General features: G+C 38.1%; 1 protein-coding gene across 1 annotated transcript in view; it reads right to left on the bottom strand.

Moving 5' to 3' along the window:
* Window positions 1-23,466, bottom strand: part of BUB1 (BUB1 mitotic checkpoint serine/threonine kinase) — a 41,205-nt gene that overhangs the window by 4,821 nt on the left and 12,918 nt on the right. The window contains exons 7-19 of the mRNA XM_053588975.1: window positions 23,156-23,212; window positions 22,891-23,071; window positions 21,231-21,382; window positions 17,606-17,865; window positions 15,621-15,679; window positions 14,261-14,389; window positions 14,057-14,167; window positions 13,489-13,588; window positions 12,040-12,121; window positions 10,569-10,743; window positions 8,319-8,406; window positions 2,676-2,911; window positions 1,231-1,374 (exon numbers count right to left, since the gene is read on the bottom strand). Of these exons, the coding sequence (XP_053444950.1) occupies window positions 1,231-1,374; window positions 2,676-2,911; window positions 8,319-8,406; window positions 10,569-10,743; window positions 12,040-12,121; window positions 13,489-13,588; window positions 14,057-14,167; window positions 14,261-14,389; window positions 15,621-15,679; window positions 17,606-17,865; window positions 21,231-21,382; window positions 22,891-23,071; window positions 23,156-23,212 (1,774 nt within the window). The remainder of the gene's footprint in view (window positions 1-1,230; window positions 1,375-2,675; window positions 2,912-8,318; window positions 8,407-10,568; window positions 10,744-12,039; window positions 12,122-13,488; window positions 13,589-14,056; window positions 14,168-14,260; window positions 14,390-15,620; window positions 15,680-17,605; window positions 17,866-21,230; window positions 21,383-22,890; window positions 23,072-23,155; window positions 23,213-23,466) is intronic.

The raw sequence follows: 23,466 nt of genomic DNA, 5'->3' as shown, positions 1-23,466 counted from the left end.
AAATGGATCAAGCTCCCTTAGGAAATGTTTTCTTAGTCTCAGATGAAAGTTAAGTATCTGTCACGGAGAAGTCCCCATTGGATTCTCTGTGAAGGAGTAAGGACAGCGTTGCTGGGCCTGGGGGCACTTGGCTGTGTGACTTAGAGCAGTTATCTTTTCTTTACTAGTGCTCTCATCTTTTAAAGGGGAGCACGTAAATGCCTGTGTTGCCTTCTTTGTAAGATTGTTGAGATATTAGAAAAAGAAAAATCGTCTGTATAGCGCTGAACAAAGCTCTTTGAAAATGTATTTTAGAACAGAATAAAAAAGCATAATTGGGTGGCACCCATAGCTCAGTAGGGAGGATGCCTATGTATCATGATACATTGGTCAAACCCTCCAGAACATACAACACAAGGACGAGATCGTAATATAAACATAAACATGGACTTTAATTCATCATAATGTATCAATATTGGCTCATTAATTGTAACAAACATACCACACTCATGCAAGGTGTTAATAATAAGGAAATCTGTGTGTTTGTATACATGGGGAAGCAGATATATGGAAACTTACTTCCTCCTGACTTTTTCTGAGCTTAAAGCTACTCTAAAAAATAAAGTCTATCAATTAAAAAATTAAAAAGCATATTGTGACATCTTGCTCCCACTGTTACCCATATCCCCCTAGTTTCTCACTTCCACTAACAGTTAACCATTTAAATTGTGGCATATAATGCACACTATTTTATCCTTTTCTTTTAAAAGTATCATATCTTTTGGGCTTATGAATAGGCTTCCTTGTTCTGTTATCAAATTTTTTTTTTTTTTTTTGCAGTTTTTGGCTAGGGCTGGGTTTGAACCCACCACCACCTCCAGCATATGGGACCAGCACCCTACTTCTTTGAGCCACAGGTGCTGCTCTATTACCAATTTTTACTATAAATATGTACCATAGTATATATAGGAAATTCATGAAAGTAGATGGGTAGGTCTAAGAGTATGCACATTTTTTATTTTGATAGATACTGCCAAATTACCTTCTATATATTACATGAGTTATAGCCCAAACAGTAATCATAATCCATAACCCTACAGTAATAATGACTTAACACAATGTTGTTTAATACATACACATTCTTCCTTGGAAATAGTACATACACACACACTCACTCATGCACACACAAGTTGGCATCAACTTCCCATAGAGAAGCAAGATTTAAAGTTAGATTATCCAAATAATTCTTACCCAATTGAAATTCAGTCTTGGGCTTGATGGCTGGAAGTTTACATTGCCATTCAAAAGTATTTGGATAGGAACTCATTGGTTTAGAAAGCCCAGATAAAAGTTTGAGAATCAATTGATCATCCCATGGGTTCTCAACAGAGAAGTCTTAAAGGAATAGGAACAAAAAAAATACGAATTCAATACTAAAGAATTTTACCAAAGAAATTATAGTTAGTGGATACATTCATTAAATAAGCTTTCAAATCTTTAAAGGGAATTAATCCAAATACTAAAGAACCATTTTCAAAACTCAAAATTGATAGTTCTGCACAGTTCACTGTCTGCCATTTTAGATCTACAAATTTGGATCAATATTCAGTTGTGACAAAGAGAATCAATACCAGGTGCTTTTATTCCACTCACCTGGAACTGCTAGATTCTGCCATTAACAGTCATGGGTATGTGTCTTAAGAGCAGACTTACTTCTAAGGTGCTCAAATAGACACACATTCTTTCATTGCTTTTCTACTTATATCATCCACACACTTATACTACCTATGAGCAATTTGCATGTATGAGATGTATTTTGGGTCCACCAAGGGAAATAATTTTTTTTTGTGTGTGTGTGTGGTTTTTGGACACGGGGCTAGGTTTGAACCCGCCGCCTCTGGCATATGGGACCGGCACCCTACTCCTTGAGCCACAGGCGCCACCCTCACCAAGGGAAATAATTTCTAAAAGGAAGAAAAAGGTTTCTCTTCCATCTGGAATGTTATAAAAAATTCTATTAGTGGCAGTTAGCAAAGACTAATCCAACATGGTTAACATTTAGTTAATGCTGGGCACGTGCAGAACACTTTTGAGTACTTTAGGTTTATTAACCTGCTTGGTTCTTCCAATAACCCTCTATGGTAGGTGCTGGTATCAGCTCTACTCTACACAAAAGAACAGAGTGGTACAGAGAATTGAAATAATCTTGGCTGAGATCACGTAAGATTACTTGGGTAGGGGAGCTAGAATTAGAACCTAGCCTTATATCCAGAGTCTATGCTCCTTCTTTTGTGTGTGTGTGTGCTCCTTCTTAATCACTATGCAAGACCATCTGTAACATGAGGGGTGGGGCCAGGCAGGAAGTTATTTATCTTTGAATGAACTTTAGTTAGCTTTTCTATAAAATAGGGATAACAGTATTGGATTAAATACCTGGTGTACAGTAGGCTCTCAAATTCTAATTCCCTCTCCCACCATTTTGACATCTTCTAAAATGGACTGATTTGCCCTCCAAATATGCTATTGTTATACTACATTGTAATATCGTTAATGCAAGTTTTGTCTGAAGTCAATGACATTTGTTCTACTCAATGACATTCAAGTCCCCATTCTCTAGCACTTCTTTCATGGAACAGCTTTTCCCACGGCCTTGCCCTTATTCAAGGGCACAACTAGGATCGAGCATCTGTTCATACTTGGAGCATCGACATTCCCAAGTGAACCAGTTTGCATCCGTTCTGCTTGTAGCCCAGCGATAGCATCTGGTGGATCCTCTGCAATGGCAATGGCAGTGTCAGTGAGTTTACAGGCTTCAAGGCCTCGTTCTGCTTCACAGGTAAGGACACCACCTGCAGTAGGCTGGTTCAGACGGAGTGATGATGCAGAACATGTGTCAGAGGGAAATGCTTGTTCCGGGTTCTCTAGAATTGGACTGGATATGCAAAAGGGATAAAGAGGAAACAAAACACCACATGATTAGAAGTCTGCTGGATTTGGTCACATAGAAGTCCCACAAAATAATTTCCTTTTCGTTCTAGGAATGACATTTTACAATAGCTTTATGGACTAAAAGTTGATGAAAGGATTCTCTTTAGACAAAATATTAAAATATACATCTAGGGCGGTGCCTGTGGCTCAGTCGGTAAGGCGCCGACCCCATATACCGAGGGTGGTGGGTTCAAACGCGGCCCCGGCCAAACTGCAACCAAAAAATAGCTGGGCGTTGTGGCAGGCGCCTGTAGTCCCAGCTACTCGGGAGGCTGAGGCAAGAGAATCACTTAAGCCCAGGAGTTGGAGGTTACTGTGAGCTGTGTGAGGCCACGGCACTCTACCTAGGGCCATAAAGTGAAACTCTGTCTCTACTAAAAAAAAAAAAAAAAAAGAAAATATACATCTAGTACAATATAAATAGAAATAAGAAAATCAAAGACATAGTAATTATTTATCCTAAGAGGTGAGATGATACATTGGATATTCTTTAGGATGAAACACGGGGAATAATGAGTTTATTTCTCCAAGCTGCATATAAGCAATGTCACCGTAATCAAGACTGAATATTCCTAACTTTATTCTGACGATGGCTCCTTCTATAACATTGAAGCAAACAGAAAATATCAACCATAATCTAACAATTTAATAGTCCACGGCATTTCCAAATACACAGTCACGTTCTACTCAATGGCAATTTAGTCAATGATAAACGGTGGTTGCATAAGATTAAAATGGAGTGGAAAACTTCCTATTTTCTAATGATATCTGGATGATCCTGATCCTGTGTGGGCCTAGAATAATGCATATGTTTGTGTATCAGCTTTTTTTTTTTTTTTTTTGCAGTTTTTGGCTGGGGCTGGGTTTGAACCCACCACCTCCGGCATATGGGGCTGGCACCCCACTCCTTTGAGCCACAGGCGCTGCCATGTGTCTCAGTTTTTAACAATAAAGTTTTAAAAGTAAAAATATAAAAAATTCTATGGACATTTAAAAAATTTTTTAATTTTTAATTTTTTTTTTAAATATCCATAGAATAAGGATTAGAGAAAAGATATTTTTATACAGCTATACAATGTGTTTGTGTTTTAAGGTAAGTATTACTATAAAAAAGCAGTTAAAAAATTAAAAAGTTGGAACGCTAATCTAACAGATCCTGGACTGTCTTCTGCCATCATTCCCGGAAAATACTACTGTTTCTGGCCGGGCTGCGAACAACGTAAACTGTGGGCTTCATCTGATTATTCAAACATCATCGCTTCCTGACAAAAACAAAGTTGAATTCAGGCTAAATGAAGAAACATCATCATTCCCTGGTAGACTCTTACAACATGAGCTTGAGAAAAACTACTCAAGTAGGCAAGGAGATGGAAGAGTACTGAGTCCTTCGCCCTGTAGTAAATCATCGTGCATCTCATCCACAACAAATGTGACAGAACTACATGGGCTGGAAATGAAAACTGCCATGAGCTCCTTATCAGCATTTGGACATTCTTCCATTCAGACACCTTCAAAGTCCAGAATCCGGCAGGGCTGTCATAGTGCTGGCCCAAATGTATCTGGTGATCATATTAATTTGGTAACCTCATCAACACCATCATTTCCTATTCTCCCAATGTTCTTCTGAAGAGAAAATTCTTTACTCAGGTTGACCCTAGAAAGGCAAAAGCTGACTGTATGTCCTATCATTGATGGGGAAGAACACCTTCGTTTGTTGAACTTTTAACACAATTTTATAACTCGGACCCAAAGTATTTCTAATCTACAAAGGTTAATATTCTTGGATTTATATGATAACCAGATTGAAGAAATTAGTGGCCTTTCTACTCTGATATTCCTCCATGTCCTTCTGTTGGGGAAAAACAGAATCAAGAAATCTCAAATCTCAAAGCTTAGACATCTTAGACCTTCATGGAAATCAGAGTCTCAGTTTGTTGCCCCCCAGTACAGTGCCCTGACATCATAGCTGACAGCAACCTCTAACTCTTGGTCTCAAGTGATCCTCTTACCTCAGCCTCCTGAGTATCTGGGACTATCGGAGGCTGCCACAATGCCCAGCTATTTTTAGAGATGGGGTCTCGCTCTGGTTCAGGCTGATCTTGAACTTGTAAGCTCAGGTGAACCACGCACCTTGGCCTCCCAAAGTGCTGAGATTACAGTATTGACTTGTTTTTATAATATACATTATATTATCCAACCAATTTGGGCTCCCTATTGTATTCAGTTAACTTTTCTAATGCTATCCAAGAACCAGAATATTACTTTTGTCTACTTAGGTGTTTCTTCTTTATTCTGTCTCATTATTTCTGCCTCAGAGTTAGCCACTCTTCTGGATTTCACATTTTTCATTCCCTTATGATTTTTTTAGTTGGTTTTATCACATATAGATTATGTCCAAATAATATTGTTCATTAGTACTATCTTGTTATTTTTAAAAAGGTGTGATGTAAATGCTCCTAATTCTATATGAAATCAGCACACTGTACCCCATAAATGCATTAATGTATGCATGATCTGTGTGTTTATGATTTAATAAAAAAAATAACAAAAACTAAAAAGTTTAGAAATAAAAAAATTGCAGTAAGCTAAGGTTAATTTACTACTAATGACTGAAAAACACTTTTAATAAATTTGTGTAACCCTAAAATAAACTTTGTTTATAGAGTCTGCAGTAGTGCACAGTAATGTCTCAGGTCTTCACATTTACACACTGACTCACCCCGAGCCATTTACAGTCCGGCAAGCTCCATTTGTGCTAAGTGTTCTATAGAGATATACCACTTATCTTTTTATTTGACTCTTAGATTATGTATTTTTAACCATACATCTTTTCTATGTTTAGATACAGAAGTAGTTACCATTGTGTTACAACTGGCTACAATATTCAGCACAGTAACACAATGTACAGGTTTTTATCCTACTAACAATAGGCCATACTATATAACCTGTATGTGGATGTGCCATACTGTCCAGGTTTGTTTAAGTGCACCCTCTGATGTTCACATAATGATGCAAGCATGTAACACTGCATTTCTCAGAATGTGTCCTCATGCTTAAGCAACACATGACTGTATATGGAAGTATGTGTATATATATTTATACACACACATACTTGATCCTTAGTATTCGTGGATTTGATATCTGTAAATTCACTCACATGCTAAATTTTATTTATAAATTTCAAATCAATATTCATGGTGATTCTGCAGTCATTTGCAGATAGGTAGAGCAATGAAAAATTTGAGCTAACTGACATACATTCTCAGCTCAGTTTGAAAATTAAAAAGTTGATGTTTGGCTTTCTTGTTTCATCTCTCTTGTATGAAATAAAAGTATAAATTAAGCTGTAACACGAATGTAAAAGGGGCTTAATAAAATATAAATAAATAACGCTTTAAGGATAATCAACCTGCCGTGTCTGAGCCAAGCAAAAATTGACTCTAAAGAGCCTTATATATTTACATAGTTAGATGGAAGCACACCTTGACATAGAAGCCAAAGATGCCAAGTGTGGTCACAGAAGCCAGAAATGATGTGTTGCTTAAATCATGGTACTATCTGTTCAATAGACAAACACATGTATTGCATTAAAAGAGTGTCCTTTTCTTGGTATACTTATACTTCATGGATGTTTTTTCGCATCTTTATGCTTTTTGGTAGTGATTTTGCTATTTAACAAGGTCTCAAAAGATGGTGTTTAAGTGCTATCTAATGTTCCTAAGCACGAGGAATCTGTGATGTGCCTTATGGAGAAAATACAGGTATTAGATAAGCTCCATTCAGATATTAATTTGAGTATCATTGGATGTGAATTCAATATTAATGAATCAACAATATATATTATATTACATAAGGTGTCTTTAAACAAAATGTGATCAGAGGCTCCCAACAACCAATGTCTGTATTCCCCCCTGTGAATAGTGGTTCAGCATTCACTAATTCAGTATTCACAGTAACTTCATACCACAGAACTGCAGTGAACAATGAGAATTGGCTATGTATGTATCTTTTTCTTTTTATTTTCTATTTTTATTTCCTTGCCTTTTCGTTGTTGTTGTTGAGACAGGGTCCTACCCTATGCCCTGAGCAGAGTGCAATGGCGTCATAGCTCACTACAACCTCGGACTCAGCTGTGGGCATCCCATTGCCTCAGCCTCTGGAAGCTGCTGGGATTATAGGTGCTCACTGCCGCTCCCAGCTGGCTTTTCCATTTTTATATAAGTTGGGGGGTCGCACTCTTGCTCAGGCAAGTCTTGAACTCATGAGCTCAAGCAATTCTCCCTCCTTAGACTCCCACAGTGCTGGGATTACAGGTGTGAGCCACTGCACCCGGCGACTATGTATGTATCCTGACATATACACACTCCCTCATCTATATACACAAATATTTATCTATTTTTACACAAACTTATATATGTAATTTTATTCTTTGCTATTGTTACTTGTCCCATTTTTCCTATTGTTAATTTTTTTTCAAATAAACTTTTGTCATAATTTTAAAGAAATGTTGCAAAGGTAATAGAGAATTCTTGTATACATTTCACCCGATTCTTGCTATCTGTTGTCATCTCCTATTACAATGGCACTTCTGTCAAAACTAACAAACCAACATTATATTACTATTAACTAACCTGCGGGCTTCATTTAGACTTGACCACTCTTTCCACTAATATCCTTCCTTCTTTTGCTCCAGGACCCAATCCCAGATACCACCAGGTTGCATTTAGTTTTCATGCCTCCTATGCCTTTCTTACCTGTAACCGTGTCTTAGTCATTCCAAAACCTTGATAGTTTTGGGGAGCACTGGCCAGGTACTATGTAGAATGTCCTTTAATCTGGGTTTCTCTGATGTCTTCCTCATTAAGTAATGGCCTGATATATCAAATGCTTAGGTCCATCATTATCTTTATATTCATAGAGAGTATCTTCCACTTAAAGCTGTGAGTCTATAAAAACGTTATCAGCCTTTAAGTTTAGAATTGGGTATACTATTAGAGTTTAAAAAGCAGAGCTAGGCTAGGCACAGTGGCTCACACCTATAATCCTAGCGCTCTGGGAAGCTAAGGCGGGTGGACTGTTTGAGGGCAAGTGTTTGAGACCAGCCTGAGCAAGAGTGAGATGCCATCACCACAAAAAATAAAAACTTAGCCAAGGTGTGGTGGTATGCGCTACCTGAGAGGCAAAGTGAGGCCGAAGGATCACCTGAGCCCAGGAGTTTGAGGGTGCAGTGACCTGTGACGACACCACTGCACTATAGCCAGAGTGACAGAGTAAGACTCTGTTTCAAAAACAAAACAAAAGCTAGAATGGAAATGAAGAGAATGACAGAACCACACAAATCCTCACAATACCTGAATTTTCTGTCCTTTGAAGGCACCATTATGTTTTCTTCACAAGAATCCAAAGTCGCATGGCTGCATTGTTTTGCTACCACATTTTCTGAAAGATACAGAAAATTACAGACAGACATGTCACATGTACATAGGTGCACAATGCACATCATTTGACAAGGTTACAAACTCTGGGATTTCCTTTGATACTGACTTTCACTGTAATTTCAAAATACTGTTCCATGGTAAAATGTGCAGTAAGATTAAAAAAACGAGGGGAAAAAAATCACTTAAAAAAATCTAATACTTCATACATGTGAACATTTCAATGCTATCTCTATTCTACAACAATCCTTCAAGAAAAAAGTAGTCCAGAGAGTGGCAGGTCCACTGTGTGCAGGACGACCAGACCAGGGTGAATCTGGAGAACTCTGGCAGCACAGGCCACGTGGTCAAAAGGCTCATCGGGCCGCTTGATCCGCAGTCCACATTCTCCCTCCACCCCCTCAAGTTACTGGAGGTTACTGGAATCGCTGGCAGGGTACACCTAGCTTTAGGAGGAGACAAGGCTGTGGAGAGTAAAAGGCTGTAATGCTTCCGGGGGCAGATATTTTGTCTTTTGGTTTAAAGTATTTTAGTCAATCAGTTAGCACTTAGCTGACTAAATAATTTCTAGTGTTAAACTAGAAAGCTATCTGGGAATACTTATCACTCCCTGCAACTTAAAAAAAAAAAAACAAACCCAAACCTACCTGTATACATAGATATGTACACTATAATACATAGAGCAGAGAAACAGACTGATCTTCTACCACGTGATGCTAATACTGTATACTGCTGAGTATTACACTGGATTAAATTTTATTAGATATTCCCTCAATGCATAGGGGCTAATGCTTTTTTTTTTTTTTTTTTTGGTTATAGTAAACTATTTTTATTATAGAAGTAATAGAAAACTAGAAGTTATATATAAACAACAAAGAAAATTCACTAATGATCACATCACCAGAAGTAATAACCATACAATGTGTTGAATCTCTTCCTTTCTTTTTTGAGATGGAGTCTCAAGCTATCACATGAGGTGCTAATACTTTTTTAGCACTAGAACATTAGCTTCTGTTTACAGAACCAAAGTGGCAAATACTCTAAGAATAGCCAATATTGACTCTTTGAAAGGCTCTTTGGACTGAATAAACTATCTTCCCCAAATGAAAAAGGCTTAAAAAAAAAATTTTTTTTTTTTTAAATTAAAGTAGCAGGCTTATGATGGCAACTAGGAATTGTTGAAGTTTCAATGAAACTCTCCTTAAGGTTCAGAAAAGAAAATAAATTTAATATACTGGATTAGCACTCCTAAGAAATCTTTAGTCAAAAATGTGTAGGACTACAGGCTCAGAATTCATATGAAAATACACATCCATCTAGAGGAATGAAATTCTTTGTTTTGGTGAACTGCTATTTTTTAAAGTGCCAGCAGTTGATACAATTAGTATGCAGTCAGCCCTCTGTATGCATAGATTCTGGAGGATCAACTGTGGGACTTGAGCATTCATGTGGAGTTTGGTATCTGGAGGGGTTTCTGGAACCAAGTACCCTGGATACTGAGAGTTAACTGTGTATTTTGTCATTAGTTATTGGTACTCCATCACTAACAACTACCTATGCTCAATGACATCATGTATTAGGGTTCAATTCTGATATATAAACATCTTCTACATATATAGAGATGATAGATTGGGAAAGGGGTGGATGTAAGGACTGCTTGTGATTTTATCATTACTCTCCAAGTCAGATCACTAAAAAGAAAAAAAGAAAAATAAGACTTTCTGAATATAGTACGTGGCCTCACATCTAAAATAAATAAAATTTATAGACACACATCAAGGACTAAAATTAGCTATTTGTTACTCTTGTTAAATTAGAAGGAAAATATAAATGTTCACTATTTTTAGCATTATTCAAATAGTTCAATCTGTCTGTAGTGACCTTTTCATTTGATGTGAAATAAAATAAATATACCCTATACAAATGGGCTGAATTTTATTTGCTTTTAAATGCTTCTATAGATTTTTTCTTCTTTGCCCTATAATCTAAGTTATTACATTTTTAAAATACAAAGATTTTATTAACAAACTATATAAGTAAAAATACTTTTGAATGGATTGTGAGTTTCTTCTTTATATTTTAAAACTTCCCACTTAGAATTTTCAGAGAAAACTAGTACTGAAACAATCAAAGTTGTTTCAGACACTAAAATAGTGTAACACACACCTTTATCTTCTAGAATGTGCACTGACTCTGTTAGAAGTTTGTGGAATGGTGTCGATGCTAGCTGTGCAGCAGATGTAAAGTCTCCTGGGCTCTTAGGACTGGGTGCCAGGGTTTTGTTGCAGCGAATACCCCAGACAGTTGAATCGTCCAAAAACTCTTCAGTGTGAGGCACTTCCTACAATAGAGGATGAACTGAAAAGAAGCAGCAGTCTCTCTGGTTTGTCCATGAAATCTTACACATTAACACATTAAGATTCAAAAAAAATAAGGAATTAAAAAAGAAATGGATAAGGTTTTACTCTTTTCCCCAGAATAAGGATACTTCATCTTTAACACATATCAGTGGCGTCACATTACAAGGGCCACATTTCTCTTTTCCATTTTTATACTTTTGTTTTTTGAGACAGAGTCTCACTGTTCTTCTCGGTAGAGTGCCATGGTGTCATCATAGCTCACAGTAACCTCAGTTTCTTGGGCTCAAGGGACCCTGTTGCCTCAGCTTTCCAAGTAGCTGGGACTACGGGCACCTGCCACAACGCCTCGCTAGTTTTTCTATTTTTAGTAGAGATGGGATCTCGCTGCTGTTCCCACTGGTCTGAAACTCCTGAGCTCAAGTAATCCACCTGCCTTGGCCTCCCAGAGTGCTACGATTATAGGCATGAGCCACTTCACCTGGCCAATTTTTATGCTTTTTAAAATTTGACAAAAGATTTTAAAACAAGATTTGCAGAAGAGTTATGAAGGTAGTACAGAAATCTCAGATACCCCTCAGCAAGCTTCCTCTATTGTCAACCTTGGCACATTTGTAAAAACTGAATAATATTAGTAACTACAGACTATTTGCATTTCCCCTTTTCCCACTAATGCCAGGATTCCATATTATCTTTACTTGTCACACCTACTAAAGTCTCCTTGAGTCTACTGGTCTTTCTTACTCTTTCTTACACTGACACTTTTGAAGATTGGTCAGAAAGGAACTGTGTAGACGCCCTTCTAATTTGGGCTTACTTGATGTTTTTCTGGATTAGACTGGGGTTTATTACATCATATTAGGGGATATAGGCTGTCAACACAACTTATTCCTGATGAAGTTAGCCCACTTGGTTAGGGGGAATCCGCCAAGTTTCTCCACTATAAACAGTTTTCTCTTCCCCTATTCCATTTATTAGAAGCAAGTTACCAAGACTAGACACATTCAAAGGGAGATAAATTAAATTCCAACTCAAAGAACCTGTGGATAAATGCTAAACCACTGCAGTAATTAATAAATAATTTTTGTGAGACACTTGGAGACTATGCATATACTCTGTTTCTTCTTAAATAATTATTGAACAATGTTCTAAAGGTGTCATTCTTCATATACCACTGTATTTTTCAGCACAACTTTATATATACCATATCATTTGACTGGCATAATCATTTGGTAAAAAGGAGAGGAAAGGGTTCACGGATGAAACAGAGATTTGCTTACATTTGGTTTTGAAGGAAATCTGCTTACAGAGCGTTCTCCAAAGGTCCTGGCTCCTGTGGGTTTATTTTTAGGCTGTGGTAATCTAAGGAAAAATTTGGAAAGTTAGTAAAATATGCTAAGGAAGTAAGTGCTATCATTTGAGTGTTAGAAAATTCTCTACTTATTTATACAGAAATTCCTTTGACAGTTCTAGCACAACTGAGTGCAAAATGAGTTAACTGTACTATATATATACTTCTAAAAGAAGACCTATCATTACTTGAGTTAAAACTTTTAGGAAGGGGCGGCGCCTGTGGCTCAGTGAGTAGGGCGCCGGCCCCATATGCCGAGGGTGGCGGGTTCAAACCCAGCCCCGGCCAAACTGCAACCAAAAAAAAAAAAAAAAAAAAATAGCCGGGCGTTGTGGCGGGTGCCTGTAGTCCCAGCTGCTCGGGAGGCTGAGGCAAGAGAATTGCTGAAGCCCAAGAGTTGGAGGTTGCTGTGAGCCGTGTGACGCCACGGCACTCTACCGAGGGCCATAAAGTGAGACTCTGTCTCTACAAAAAAAAATAATAATAATAATAAAAAAAAAAAAAAAAAAAAACTTTTAGGAAGAAGAGAAGAATTAGGGCCATGGCCAGTGGAAAGCCATGGATGCCTATTTCTTATTTTCAGGGCTTGGTCTAGCTATGTAATTCCTCTCTGAGAGCTGGTCACACCCTTTCTAACTCAACATGAATTTCTTCCAGATTTAAACTATGATATTGACAGTGAAGCAGCTAGACCATTCTACCGCCAGACACAGCTAACATAATGTCTGTCAGCCTCAAGCATATTCTCTCTGCAGCACTACCCAATCTAAGCCACTTCCTTTTCTACTTTATCAGTCCTGCAAATATAAACAGAGCTACATGGATACCTGTAGTGGTTAATTCACATCTTTTTTTTTTGAGACAGAGTCTCACTATGTTGCCTTAGGTAGAGTGCCATGGTGTCGCAGCTCACAGCAACCTCAAACTCTTTCAGTTTAAGCAATTCTCTTGCTTCAGCCTCCCAAGTAGTTGGGACTACAACAGGTGCCCGCCAGAACACCTGGCTATTTCATTGTTGTTTGGCAGGCCCAGGCTGATTCGAATCCGTCAGCTCTGGTGCATGTGGCTGGCGCTCTAGCTGCTGAGCTATAGGGGCCAAGCCCACGTCTTAATACAATTGCAAATCCATGGAATCTCTCAGTTCTCTGCTAATTTATAACCACATTGTCTTTCTTTCTCAACACATGCTTTTGCTATGGGAGGTCTGCTCTCTTAGAAATCCCACAGCACTGTAGATCTGGAGAGCTATGGCAGCACACTCCTGGTCATGTGGTCAAAAGGCCACTTGACCTGCAGTCCACATTCTCCTTCCGCCACCTCAGCACCTCAAGTCCCAGACAAACCTCTATGGCAGCCCATTAACTATATGTTTCTTTACCCATAATTTTCTTTGTTTCCATCTTCGAACACAGGAAAACCAGATGACAAAGAAGAGATAATCTTATTGACTCCCCAAGCTCCTAAAGACCCTGTATTTTCTGCAATAGAATAAAAAATGCCATTTAATTACTATACTAGGAAAAAACACTATCCTTTATGCTAAACTTCAATTACAGAAAGGTAACAGCTTACAAGAACTGCTATCAGCTTTTCAAATTCTAGGCAGTATGTCACTTTGTAGTGAGATGAAGTGACCTGACCATGGTCACAGGGTCTAACACTCAAGCCCCAGGTTGTGAGTTCCTGCATACATATTACCAAGTACTCAAGGTCACACCTTGAGTACTTAGCCCTTCCTGGCCATCTCTATCCATGGAGGGGTTTGTCCTCCTTTAACACTTACTATTATTTTTTTTAAAACAAAGCAAATCTGTCACATATGTTGAACCACTATATTTTTATTTCACGCATTTCCTGCCCTTATGAGACAAGCTAACCAAGGGCAGGCCACATACAACCACCCATAATACTATGCACTTGGTAGCTTTTAGTTAAATTGTTATTACTTTGAAACTGGGCTTCAAACGCATCTTCATTTTGATCTAGAGATTGCCATTCATCTTTGTCATCAGAAATATCAGGAAGTGTAGGAGCCTGAAACATATTCATGATGAAACCTTAAAGAACAAAAAGAACAGCTGTAAACAGGTTGCAAAAGAGTGCCCATTAATTTGGAGTCACACGCTACACTCTCAGATAAAATGCCTTACCCAATGCTTCTTTTGTATGCACAGTGGGCGAGGGCTGCCCTTTGGATGGGGTTGCCTGAACCATTCCCAGTGATGTGTTTGGAGTCGTGTGAAAAGAACTTGTGTGAGCAACCTTATGCACTTCACATCCTTGTAAAGAAATGAGGACAAAATGTAGTATCAGTCGGCAAATCAGAATAATTTAGAAGAAACACAATATAACTTACAATTAATCAAGTTTGTCACTGTTAATTATCACTAAAGACTTCCATTATTACAGTGCTTTCATAAATTTAATTTTTTATCTTTATAATAGTTCTACAAGGTAGCTAAAGTGAACATTATCCTTTTACAGAACAGGAAATAAAGACTCAAAGAGATTACGTGTGTAGCCTGAGATCATACCAGATTAGCAGCTTGTCACAGATAGTACCTTTAACTACACTATATCCAAAGCACTACATGTGTGTAGTCATGATGTAAATCTTGAGACTGGCTTTCCCTCTCACTCAGCTGGAGCCAGGCATGGTGTAGAACGTCCTGCACAGTCCAGGCCCTGTTTGCTTAGGCCTCACCTTCCTTCTCCACCTGCTTACCTCCCTGCAATGGCTTCTTTGCTGTGTTTACAGCACGTCAGGGACATTCCTACCTTAGGGGCTCAATAGTCAATATTCCCTCTGCCTAAAACAGATTCCCCATGCTAGCTGCATGGTGGCTTCCTATCAAGTTCTCTGAAATTTCAATCCCCCAACTCTAATAACACTTCTTTCCCCCGTGTGGGTGGGGACTTTTGCCCTTTTTGTTCATGAATGTATCTCTAACTATCTAGAATAGTGCCTGGTACCTAGACAGCATGCTCAGTGAATCTTGGTTCAACGAATGCCTCTCCAGCTGTTTTGAACAGTCTGGCTACTCACTAAACTGACAGTGGAAAGGATACCACAGTTACACAGGAGGAAGAAGTGAATACCCAATCTGTGTGTCTTATTTTATTTATAAAACCTACCTTCTATGCAAACGTCTCTGACAAAGTAGTACCTAATAAGAGTGTAACACTCCTAATTAAACTTTGGATAGCCTTTCCTACCTAATCTACTAAAGGTGACTCTTATTTTTAATCTGCTGAGAAATTTAATAGAAAAGTTTTCATGAATTAAGTTTTTAAAGGATTCTAAACTAGAAGATGTGACTAACAAATATATTTCTACATTTATTTGAAATGGTTCCAGACTTAAATATAACTTTAAGGATAGGAAAGCTACTAACACTCAGGCTCATTAAGGTCTGAAGGTTCATAAACCACAGCCAAAAAAGACCTCTTAGCAACCTGAAGGAATCTAGTCAACAGGTCAGAAATAAATTTATTATAATTAAACATTACCTTCTTTTATATCTGCTCCACTATGTGGCTTGAACTCATGAGTACTTTTACTCACACATCTGGAAGAGAAAACTTTTGAGACACACTAAAGAATAAACATGCCTGACATATTAGAATTTTTAAACTAACTCTCAAGAAATGATGGTGAAAAAAAAAAAAAAATCAGTCAACAATTATGAGCCTGTTGTTATAATACGGATGGAACTACTTAGGTCTCTAGAGTAAGTAAATGAAATGTTTCATTTTTCCTTTCAATTTCTTTTCAGGAAAAGAATTCTCAAAGATAGGCTCGGCGCCTGTGGCTCAAACGGCTAAGGTGCCAGCCACATACACCTGAGCTGGCGGGTTCGAATCCAGCCTGGGCCTGCCAAACAACAATGATGGCTGCAACCAAAAAATAGCCGGGCGTTGTGGCGGGTGCCTGTAGTCCCAGATACTTGGGAGGTGGAAACAGGAGACTCGCTTGAGCCCAGGAGTTGGAGGTGGTTGTGAGCTGTGATGCCACAGCACTAGCCAGGGCAACAGCTTGAGGCTCTGGCTCAAAAAAAAAAAAAAATCTCAAAGATAAAGGTCAGATACCAAAACATTTGTGTGACACTGGGATTGTGTGACACAGGGATAATAACCATCTCTACTATGGTAGAGATGGACAGGTAGGGCAGGATGACAGCTTCCTTCATTCAAATGATCCCATTTACTATAGAGGTTAAATGGTTAAACTCAGCTCCAGGTGCTGGGCACCCCACACAGGCACTAGAATTGGGTATCGGGAAGCACACTGGTGTGCTTCAGCTGTGTAGGTGAATAGTTAGCAGCCACAGTAATGTGCCCCAGACCTTAAAAATAACCAGTTGTCAAGAAAGAAAAAATGGCACACAAACCATTTATATCACAGCTTACTTAAAGTATACTTGAGGTAGTGGACTGCAAATGTCTATTTAATATTTTTTTTTTTTTTTTGGCCGGGGCTGGGTTTGAACCCGCCACCTCTGGCATATGGGACCAGTGCCCTACCCCTTTGAGCCACAGACGCTGCCCATGTCTATTTAATATTGCTAGAATTCTCTTAATGTATCCTTTTAAGATGTAAAGTATAAAGTGAAAAGCAATTTTAATTTTATAAATCCCTATAAACACATGACTTAAAAGAGAGCCAAAGTGACTGAAGGTAAAAATTTAAGTAAAGCTAGTGATGTGATATTAATTATAATTTCCGAAATCTAGAAAAAAACCTCAAAATTGAGAGGAAACCTCCAATGCTGAATAGAGGTGGATTTAACATAGAGTACCATGGGTATTAATCTCAAATTGCTCCGCTAGGAAGACAGAAGGAATATAAGAACACATATCAAGTAACTGCCTGGATATTATTCCTGTAGGTATTCAGCCAAAACCAGTAAGAAAGGCAGTTTCAGCTCAACAGATGCAAACTCTTCAGTTATGGAGACACTGTTGAGTTTCAGGGTATTGAAATTTCTGAATCAGAGAGAAAAGTATAAAGTAAAACAAATACACTAAAAGAAGCAGTAGAATAAATAAGTAAGTCTGAAGGATTGGGGACAATGTTTTGGTAACTTGCTTTTTCAACAATTTAAGTATCTAAAAATTATTTTAGGGCGGCACCTGTGGCTCAGTGAGTAGGGCGCTGGCCCCATATACTGAGGGTGGCAGGTTCGAACCCGGCCCCGGCAAAACTGCAACAAAAAAATAGCCGGGCATTGTGGCAGGCGCCTGTAGTCCCAGCTACTCAGGAGGCTGAGGCAAGAAAATCGCCTAAGCCCAAGAGCTGGAGGTTGCTGTGAGCCACGGCACTCTACCGAGGGTGACAAAGTGAGACTCTATCTCAAAAAAAAAAAAAAAAAAAAAAAAAATTTAAAAAGCAGGAGTCATTCATCTTTTACATACTGTCTTGATACTATAGGTCATGTAAAGAAGCTGACAGATGCCATTCAATCACTATCCTCTCTAGGATTATTGAGGCTTACCCAGGATCTTTTCTGGCCACTCCAAACACGGAGTCTGTCACTGACTGGGCTGTCAAAGGAACGGGAGGAGGTATGCTTTGGCTGATGGCTGAGGACACCAAAGCTGCAGGAATAGTGTTTGTCATCAGAGGAGCAACAGGAGGTGCCTCTCTTAGATTCTCTCTTACGTGTGCTGAGATCTGCTGATTGATGGCTGGAAGACGTGGAGCTCTCAGTTCCGGCTGAGAGCCTACATTTGGCCCCAGACATGCTGGATTAACCTTTCACATTAAGCAAACAAACAAACAAAAGCAAGACCATGAAGTCCAGAATATTACTAAGCAGACATTATAGCTTTTCAAAGCATGGCATCTGTCTTTAGTAGATTCCTTTCCCCCTGAAGCGTCCTCTTCCCCCTTCAGGTATTCTGAAATGAACATTCGACAACAAAAGAATACTGTATAGGATGGATGCTTTGTAGCTTCTTAACCACAGATGCAAGAGGCAGGCATCTCATATTTCTAACCATTGAGATAACTACCTTCTAAAGTTGTATCATCTTATTACTTTATCTTATTTCTTTTTTCCTAATTGTGGGAAAAGATCAAAAGATGAATGTTATCAAATGTTCATAAAGTTGTTCCTTCCATTAAAATATCCCCCATTGGTAGCCATTTTCTCTTTGAAGAACAGGAAACACAAATCTAAACTGCAATGTTAACTGTAACAAAAGTATATCTCACAACAGGAAGGAATAACACGCTCTTCCTTTAAAATCTTTGCTTTGCTACTCACATCTATGTAAGATTGCAATTGTATATGTTAATGTTACAAAATTAAACCATAGAGGAATTAATTCCTAAACACATAAAAGTATTCTTCTAGGGCAAGAATAGGTATTTCACAGACAAATGAACAAAACATAAATAGTTCATCCTATACTTATTGTCCTACAAGATAACTTAAAATGACCTATACCATTTTCTCACCTACCCAATTAGCAAAGATTAAAAATAATCACAACATTCAATTGTGAAGAAGGATTTTGAACAATAATCAGAGACTTTCTCTACCGGATATCAAAAGATACAAGAAAGGTATAGTAAATATATAACATGGAATGAACAAGAAGAGATCTACTGACCAAAAGCATAGATATTTTAGAATTGGATCTTATATGTATATAAAAATTTAATACATGGTAAAGATATTTTAAATCAATGAAGGAGAAAGACTGAGCTGATCAATAAATGACTTAGGGACAACTAGGAAAACATTTGGAAAATGTATTCTTATGCCACCCATACACAGAGGTAAGTTCTACAAAGAGATTTCTAGTTAGAGATAGTGGCTTAAACTTGTGTTTTATTCAGCTACTCCCTCTGAAAAACCTCACCTAAATGACAGTAAAGGAATTCTAACACCTAAAATAGCTGTGGAGGAAGCTAGGGATGTTGTGCTCCTCATCTCTAGAAGTTCAGAAATCTGTAATACTAGATATACCTAAGAATAGAAGGGAAGGTGGAGCTGAAAACAGGAATGTGGCAAAAGTTAAGTCTGTCCAAAAGTAAATCCTGACACTCACTCCTACAGGTGCATGCAGAAGGTGATTACCCAAGCCTGGCCTAGCAGCTAACTGGGTTTCCTTCCTGGAGAAGCAATCAAAAGGATTTGGAACTAGGGCTGAGGATAGTGGCAACAGATACTATATGAGAGAAAAAGACTGAGTCAACCTACTTAGAAGGCAGTGGGACCTCTGGCCCCTTTCCTTGGCCCCACAAATGCTAGCAGCCCAGGTGTAGGCTCTCATCAAAAGTTTCTGCTCTTCAGAATCAATCTGCCCAAGATAATGGACACCTCCCTGTGAAGCCAACCTGTCAGCAAGCCCTGCTCACACACCTATGGCTTCCAACCAGCCATAGCTTGGATGAGAACATAGATAAGTGTTCAATATGAAGGACAAAGATCAAAACAAATGATACTTATAAATGAAAAATCAAGGATTCTGGACAGGAAAAAACCTCCCATTAATATCCTCACATTAAGAGGGAAGATATTGGCTTGGCACCTGTGGCTCAAGCAGCTAAGGCGCCAGCCACATACACCTGAACTGGCAGGTTTGAATCCAGCCCGGGTCCGCCAAACAACAATGACGGCTGCAACCAAAAAATAGCCGGGCGTTGTGGCGGGCACCTGTAGCCCCAGCTACTTGGGAGGCGGAGGCAGGAGACTTGCTTGAGCCCAGGAGTTGGAGGTTGTGTGAGCTATGATGTCATGGCATTCTACCCAGAGCGACAGCTTGAGGCTCTGTCTCAAAAAAAAAAACAGGGAAGATATTATATTCACAAAACAAGAATAGGCAGCTACACAAATGACCATATATAATAAAAAAGCAATGTTACTAATCCTAAAATGACATCAGAAATAAAAATGCCATTAAAAAGTTAAGGAAAACTCCCAGAAAGCTAGGGGAAAAACAGGCAAAGGCAGAAAAAATTTAAAAAGTAAAAAAGAAAAAGTTAAGAAAATTGGAAGATTAGTCCAGGAAAGCCTGACAGAGATGTATAGGACGGTAAACTATCAAAAACAAAAACAAAAAACAAAACTCCATGAAAATTCCCCAGAACTATAAAACTACATACAGAGGTCCATACATAGGAAATGTATTTGCCATGAGTGGGAGAGAAGACTTTGTGCGTATGTAGAAAGATGTGGCCAATAAGCAGAGAATGTTTTGTGAATATTTTGTAACTATTTAGTAAATAAAGGTACATTTAGCTATAAGTTCCCATATGTATTCATATATTTGTATAATTATAAAAGCAATAAGGGATTTTTTTTTTTTTTTTTTGTAGAGACAGAGTCTCACTGTACCGCCCTCGGGTAGAGTGCCGTGGAGTCACACGGCTCACAGCAACCTCTAACTCTTGGGCTTCTGCGATTCTCTTGCCTCAGCCTCCCGAGCAGCTGGGACTACAGGCGCCCGCCACAACGCCCGGCTATTTTCTGGTTGCAGTTTGGCCGGGGCTGGGTTTGAACCCGCCACCCTCGGCATATGGGGCCGGCGCCCTACTCACTGAGCCACAGGCGCTGCCCAAAGCAATAAGGTATTTTATCTTTATGGTATTCCATGCCACACATAATCTATGTGAAAGATTAAGCAACCATTACCCAGCTTAAATTTATTCCCAATCTCCACCATCCACTAAACACTTCCTTGTAAAACAATCAAGAAAATATTTGTGGCTCTAACACAATCACCTTTCCCTCTTCCCAACATGAAATGACAAAGGAAAATATATCTAGATGACAAATTAACTAAGGTATTGTATTCAAATTTTTGGTATGTAGTACACAGTCACTGTACAAAAACAGAAAAGAATACTTTAATTAAATACTTAACACATAAATATATAAACATGTGCACATACATACACAAATCTAAAACATACTACCCATTCTGTTTTGTAACTTCCTTCTCTCGTCCTACATTTTGAACATCATTTTGCAACAAATTATTTTAAAGTTTCAGAAAACCACTAATTACGATCAGATTAACTCTAAAAACAGTACACAAAAGGACTAAGTCAGCATTGTCATCAGTGCTACCGGGCAGGTGATGCACCAGTGAAGAGCATGGACATACCTCAGACCCTTCCTGGAAAGTGGGCAGGTCCTCCTGGGATGTTTCTACCACTTGATGCAACTTCTTGTGAAGTTCATCCATTTTCTGTTTTAATAGTTGTTCTTCAAAAGCATTCGCTTCTTTCCTTTTCATATAATGTCTGTCCTCATTTACTTTAAGAAACATTAAAAATGGATTGCATACAAAACTTAAATTCAGGTGATCAGAGGAACACATGCAAAATCTGGAGAAAGTTATATTTTAGGAAGACATTTTTTAAAATAGTCTTTTCCATGTTTATTAGGTTTTAGAACTGCAACTTGTATTTCCTTTTTATTATAATTTTTTTAAGATAAGTACATTTTTTTATTATTGAAAGATGCAAAGAACAATACAATAAACATTTATATAACCTCACTTGGATTCATTAGGTAGTAACACTTGTGTTTATTATAATTTTTACCTGCCCTCAGCAACATGGTTAGTATTAAGTATGGAGCATGTAAGTTATTAAAAAACAATTTACTCAACTACAACTGGAACTTTATCTTAGAATTGAAAACAATCTAACCTAAACATTTATACCCTCATATTAATCTGAAAAAAAAAAAAAAAAAAAAAGCATACGAAGAAAAATATACTTTGTCTTAGGCTGGTCTCAGCTTAAATGTCACTTCCCCTGGGAAGTCATTTTTATCTCATAAACCAGATTAGTATACATGTTGACTAACAATATCTGGTAATAGCATAGTATAATACTAAACATTTCTTACAAAACAATATGACTGTGTAAATCATTTGAAAATGCCTTTTCACTTTTAGTTTTTAAAAATATAAAGTTCTAGGGACTCTGTAAGAAGAAAAAGTGAAGTGCACTAAAGGGTCAGGGCATCAAGTACACTGTGGTCAGCCTCATTTCCAGTAATTGGTTAACAGAGCCATACCCCAGACAATCCAGAGTATGACTTGAGGCTGCAGGTCATAGATTAAGAAAGAAAAACATGTCTATACCTGGCACAAAATAGGTTCTCCACAAGTATTAACTGTTCTCGACTGAATATGAAAAGTAATGAACAAAACAGGCTCACAAAGTGGCTGTAGTCCAAATAATTTAGCTGGTATAAAAGCCCCGAGTGGAACAAGGGTGGTTCATTTTCCTCTAAGACTCATGTTGTTACAGCAAAGCCAAGTGTAAACACTGGTGTTAAGGCACATGGCTTTTCCTGTGAGGGACAAAACTTGATGAATAACAGCACTTTGACCAGAGAACTCCTGAATGTTGTAGTAGATGCTGATCTTGGAAAAGTTCTTCTGAATTTCAGTTCCTGACCTTTTACAGTACAAATAACTTACAGATTTAGAATTACTATATACAGATAATGTTGAAAAACTTTAAAATATCTCTTTCACCAAAGCTAAGTGACACTGGTATAGATATTTACTTTAGTGCTCTTTCAACTATGAGCTTTGCTGCCAAGACATCAATTTAGTACTTGGACAAACATAGCTGCTGCAGCTAGTGTTTAACAAAGATTTCTAGGCTTTTGATAAGATGAGCTGGAGGCTGTTCTTTGCAGCATCTTTCAGCATAGTCAATTATTTAACAAAAAACGTAATTAGTCAAAGATGATGATTACTTTAAGTGACATAAAAACGACTCAAAATAAAAGACTGCAAGTACCCCACTGCTCATGCTTTCTCCGTTGATTATATTTCTGGGCTCTCAGTTCTTCAAAGGAAAATTCTGATTCTCCATGAATAAGCTTCTCCTTGCAATACATAACAACCTGCTGAACATCTGCTTTGGCTGCCAAAGATGAGTGTGCAGAATATTCCGACTTAGAAATCATGATCACCCTTTTCTCCCTAGAGTGGAGAAACATAGTTTACTGTGCTAAAGTAGCACTTGAAGGAAACCAAGTAACAGATGAATACATTGACTGTACTTGCATATTTGACTCTTTATCACGAGTTGAAGATATCACTCCAGAAAGTTCTGAACCCTGAAAGACAGAAAAGAAACACGAGCATTTACTAATCTGAGAAGAAACCTTCCCCCACATTACTTCACAAAACAGTATGAGAAGGCTTGAGGGAAAAGGCCTGTTAATCTCAAGCAGATTTATATGTGCTCTTCCACATTAGTTAAAACCTATTAAAATAAGTTTTAATTTTCATTTATCCTTACAGTAACTATTGTAACTTAATCGAGTGACTAATTTTTTAAAAAGCCATACTCAGTAAGAGAGTAGAGTCC

This window comes from Nycticebus coucang, chromosome 4 (genome assembly GCF_027406575.1).
Source record: "Nycticebus coucang isolate mNycCou1 chromosome 4, mNycCou1.pri, whole genome shotgun sequence".
In the NCBI taxonomy this organism is placed as follows: Eukaryota; Metazoa; Chordata; class Mammalia; order Primates; family Lorisidae; genus Nycticebus; species Nycticebus coucang.
Note: the sequence above shows the minus strand (reverse complement) of the source record. Positions and strands in the feature narration are given on the sequence as shown.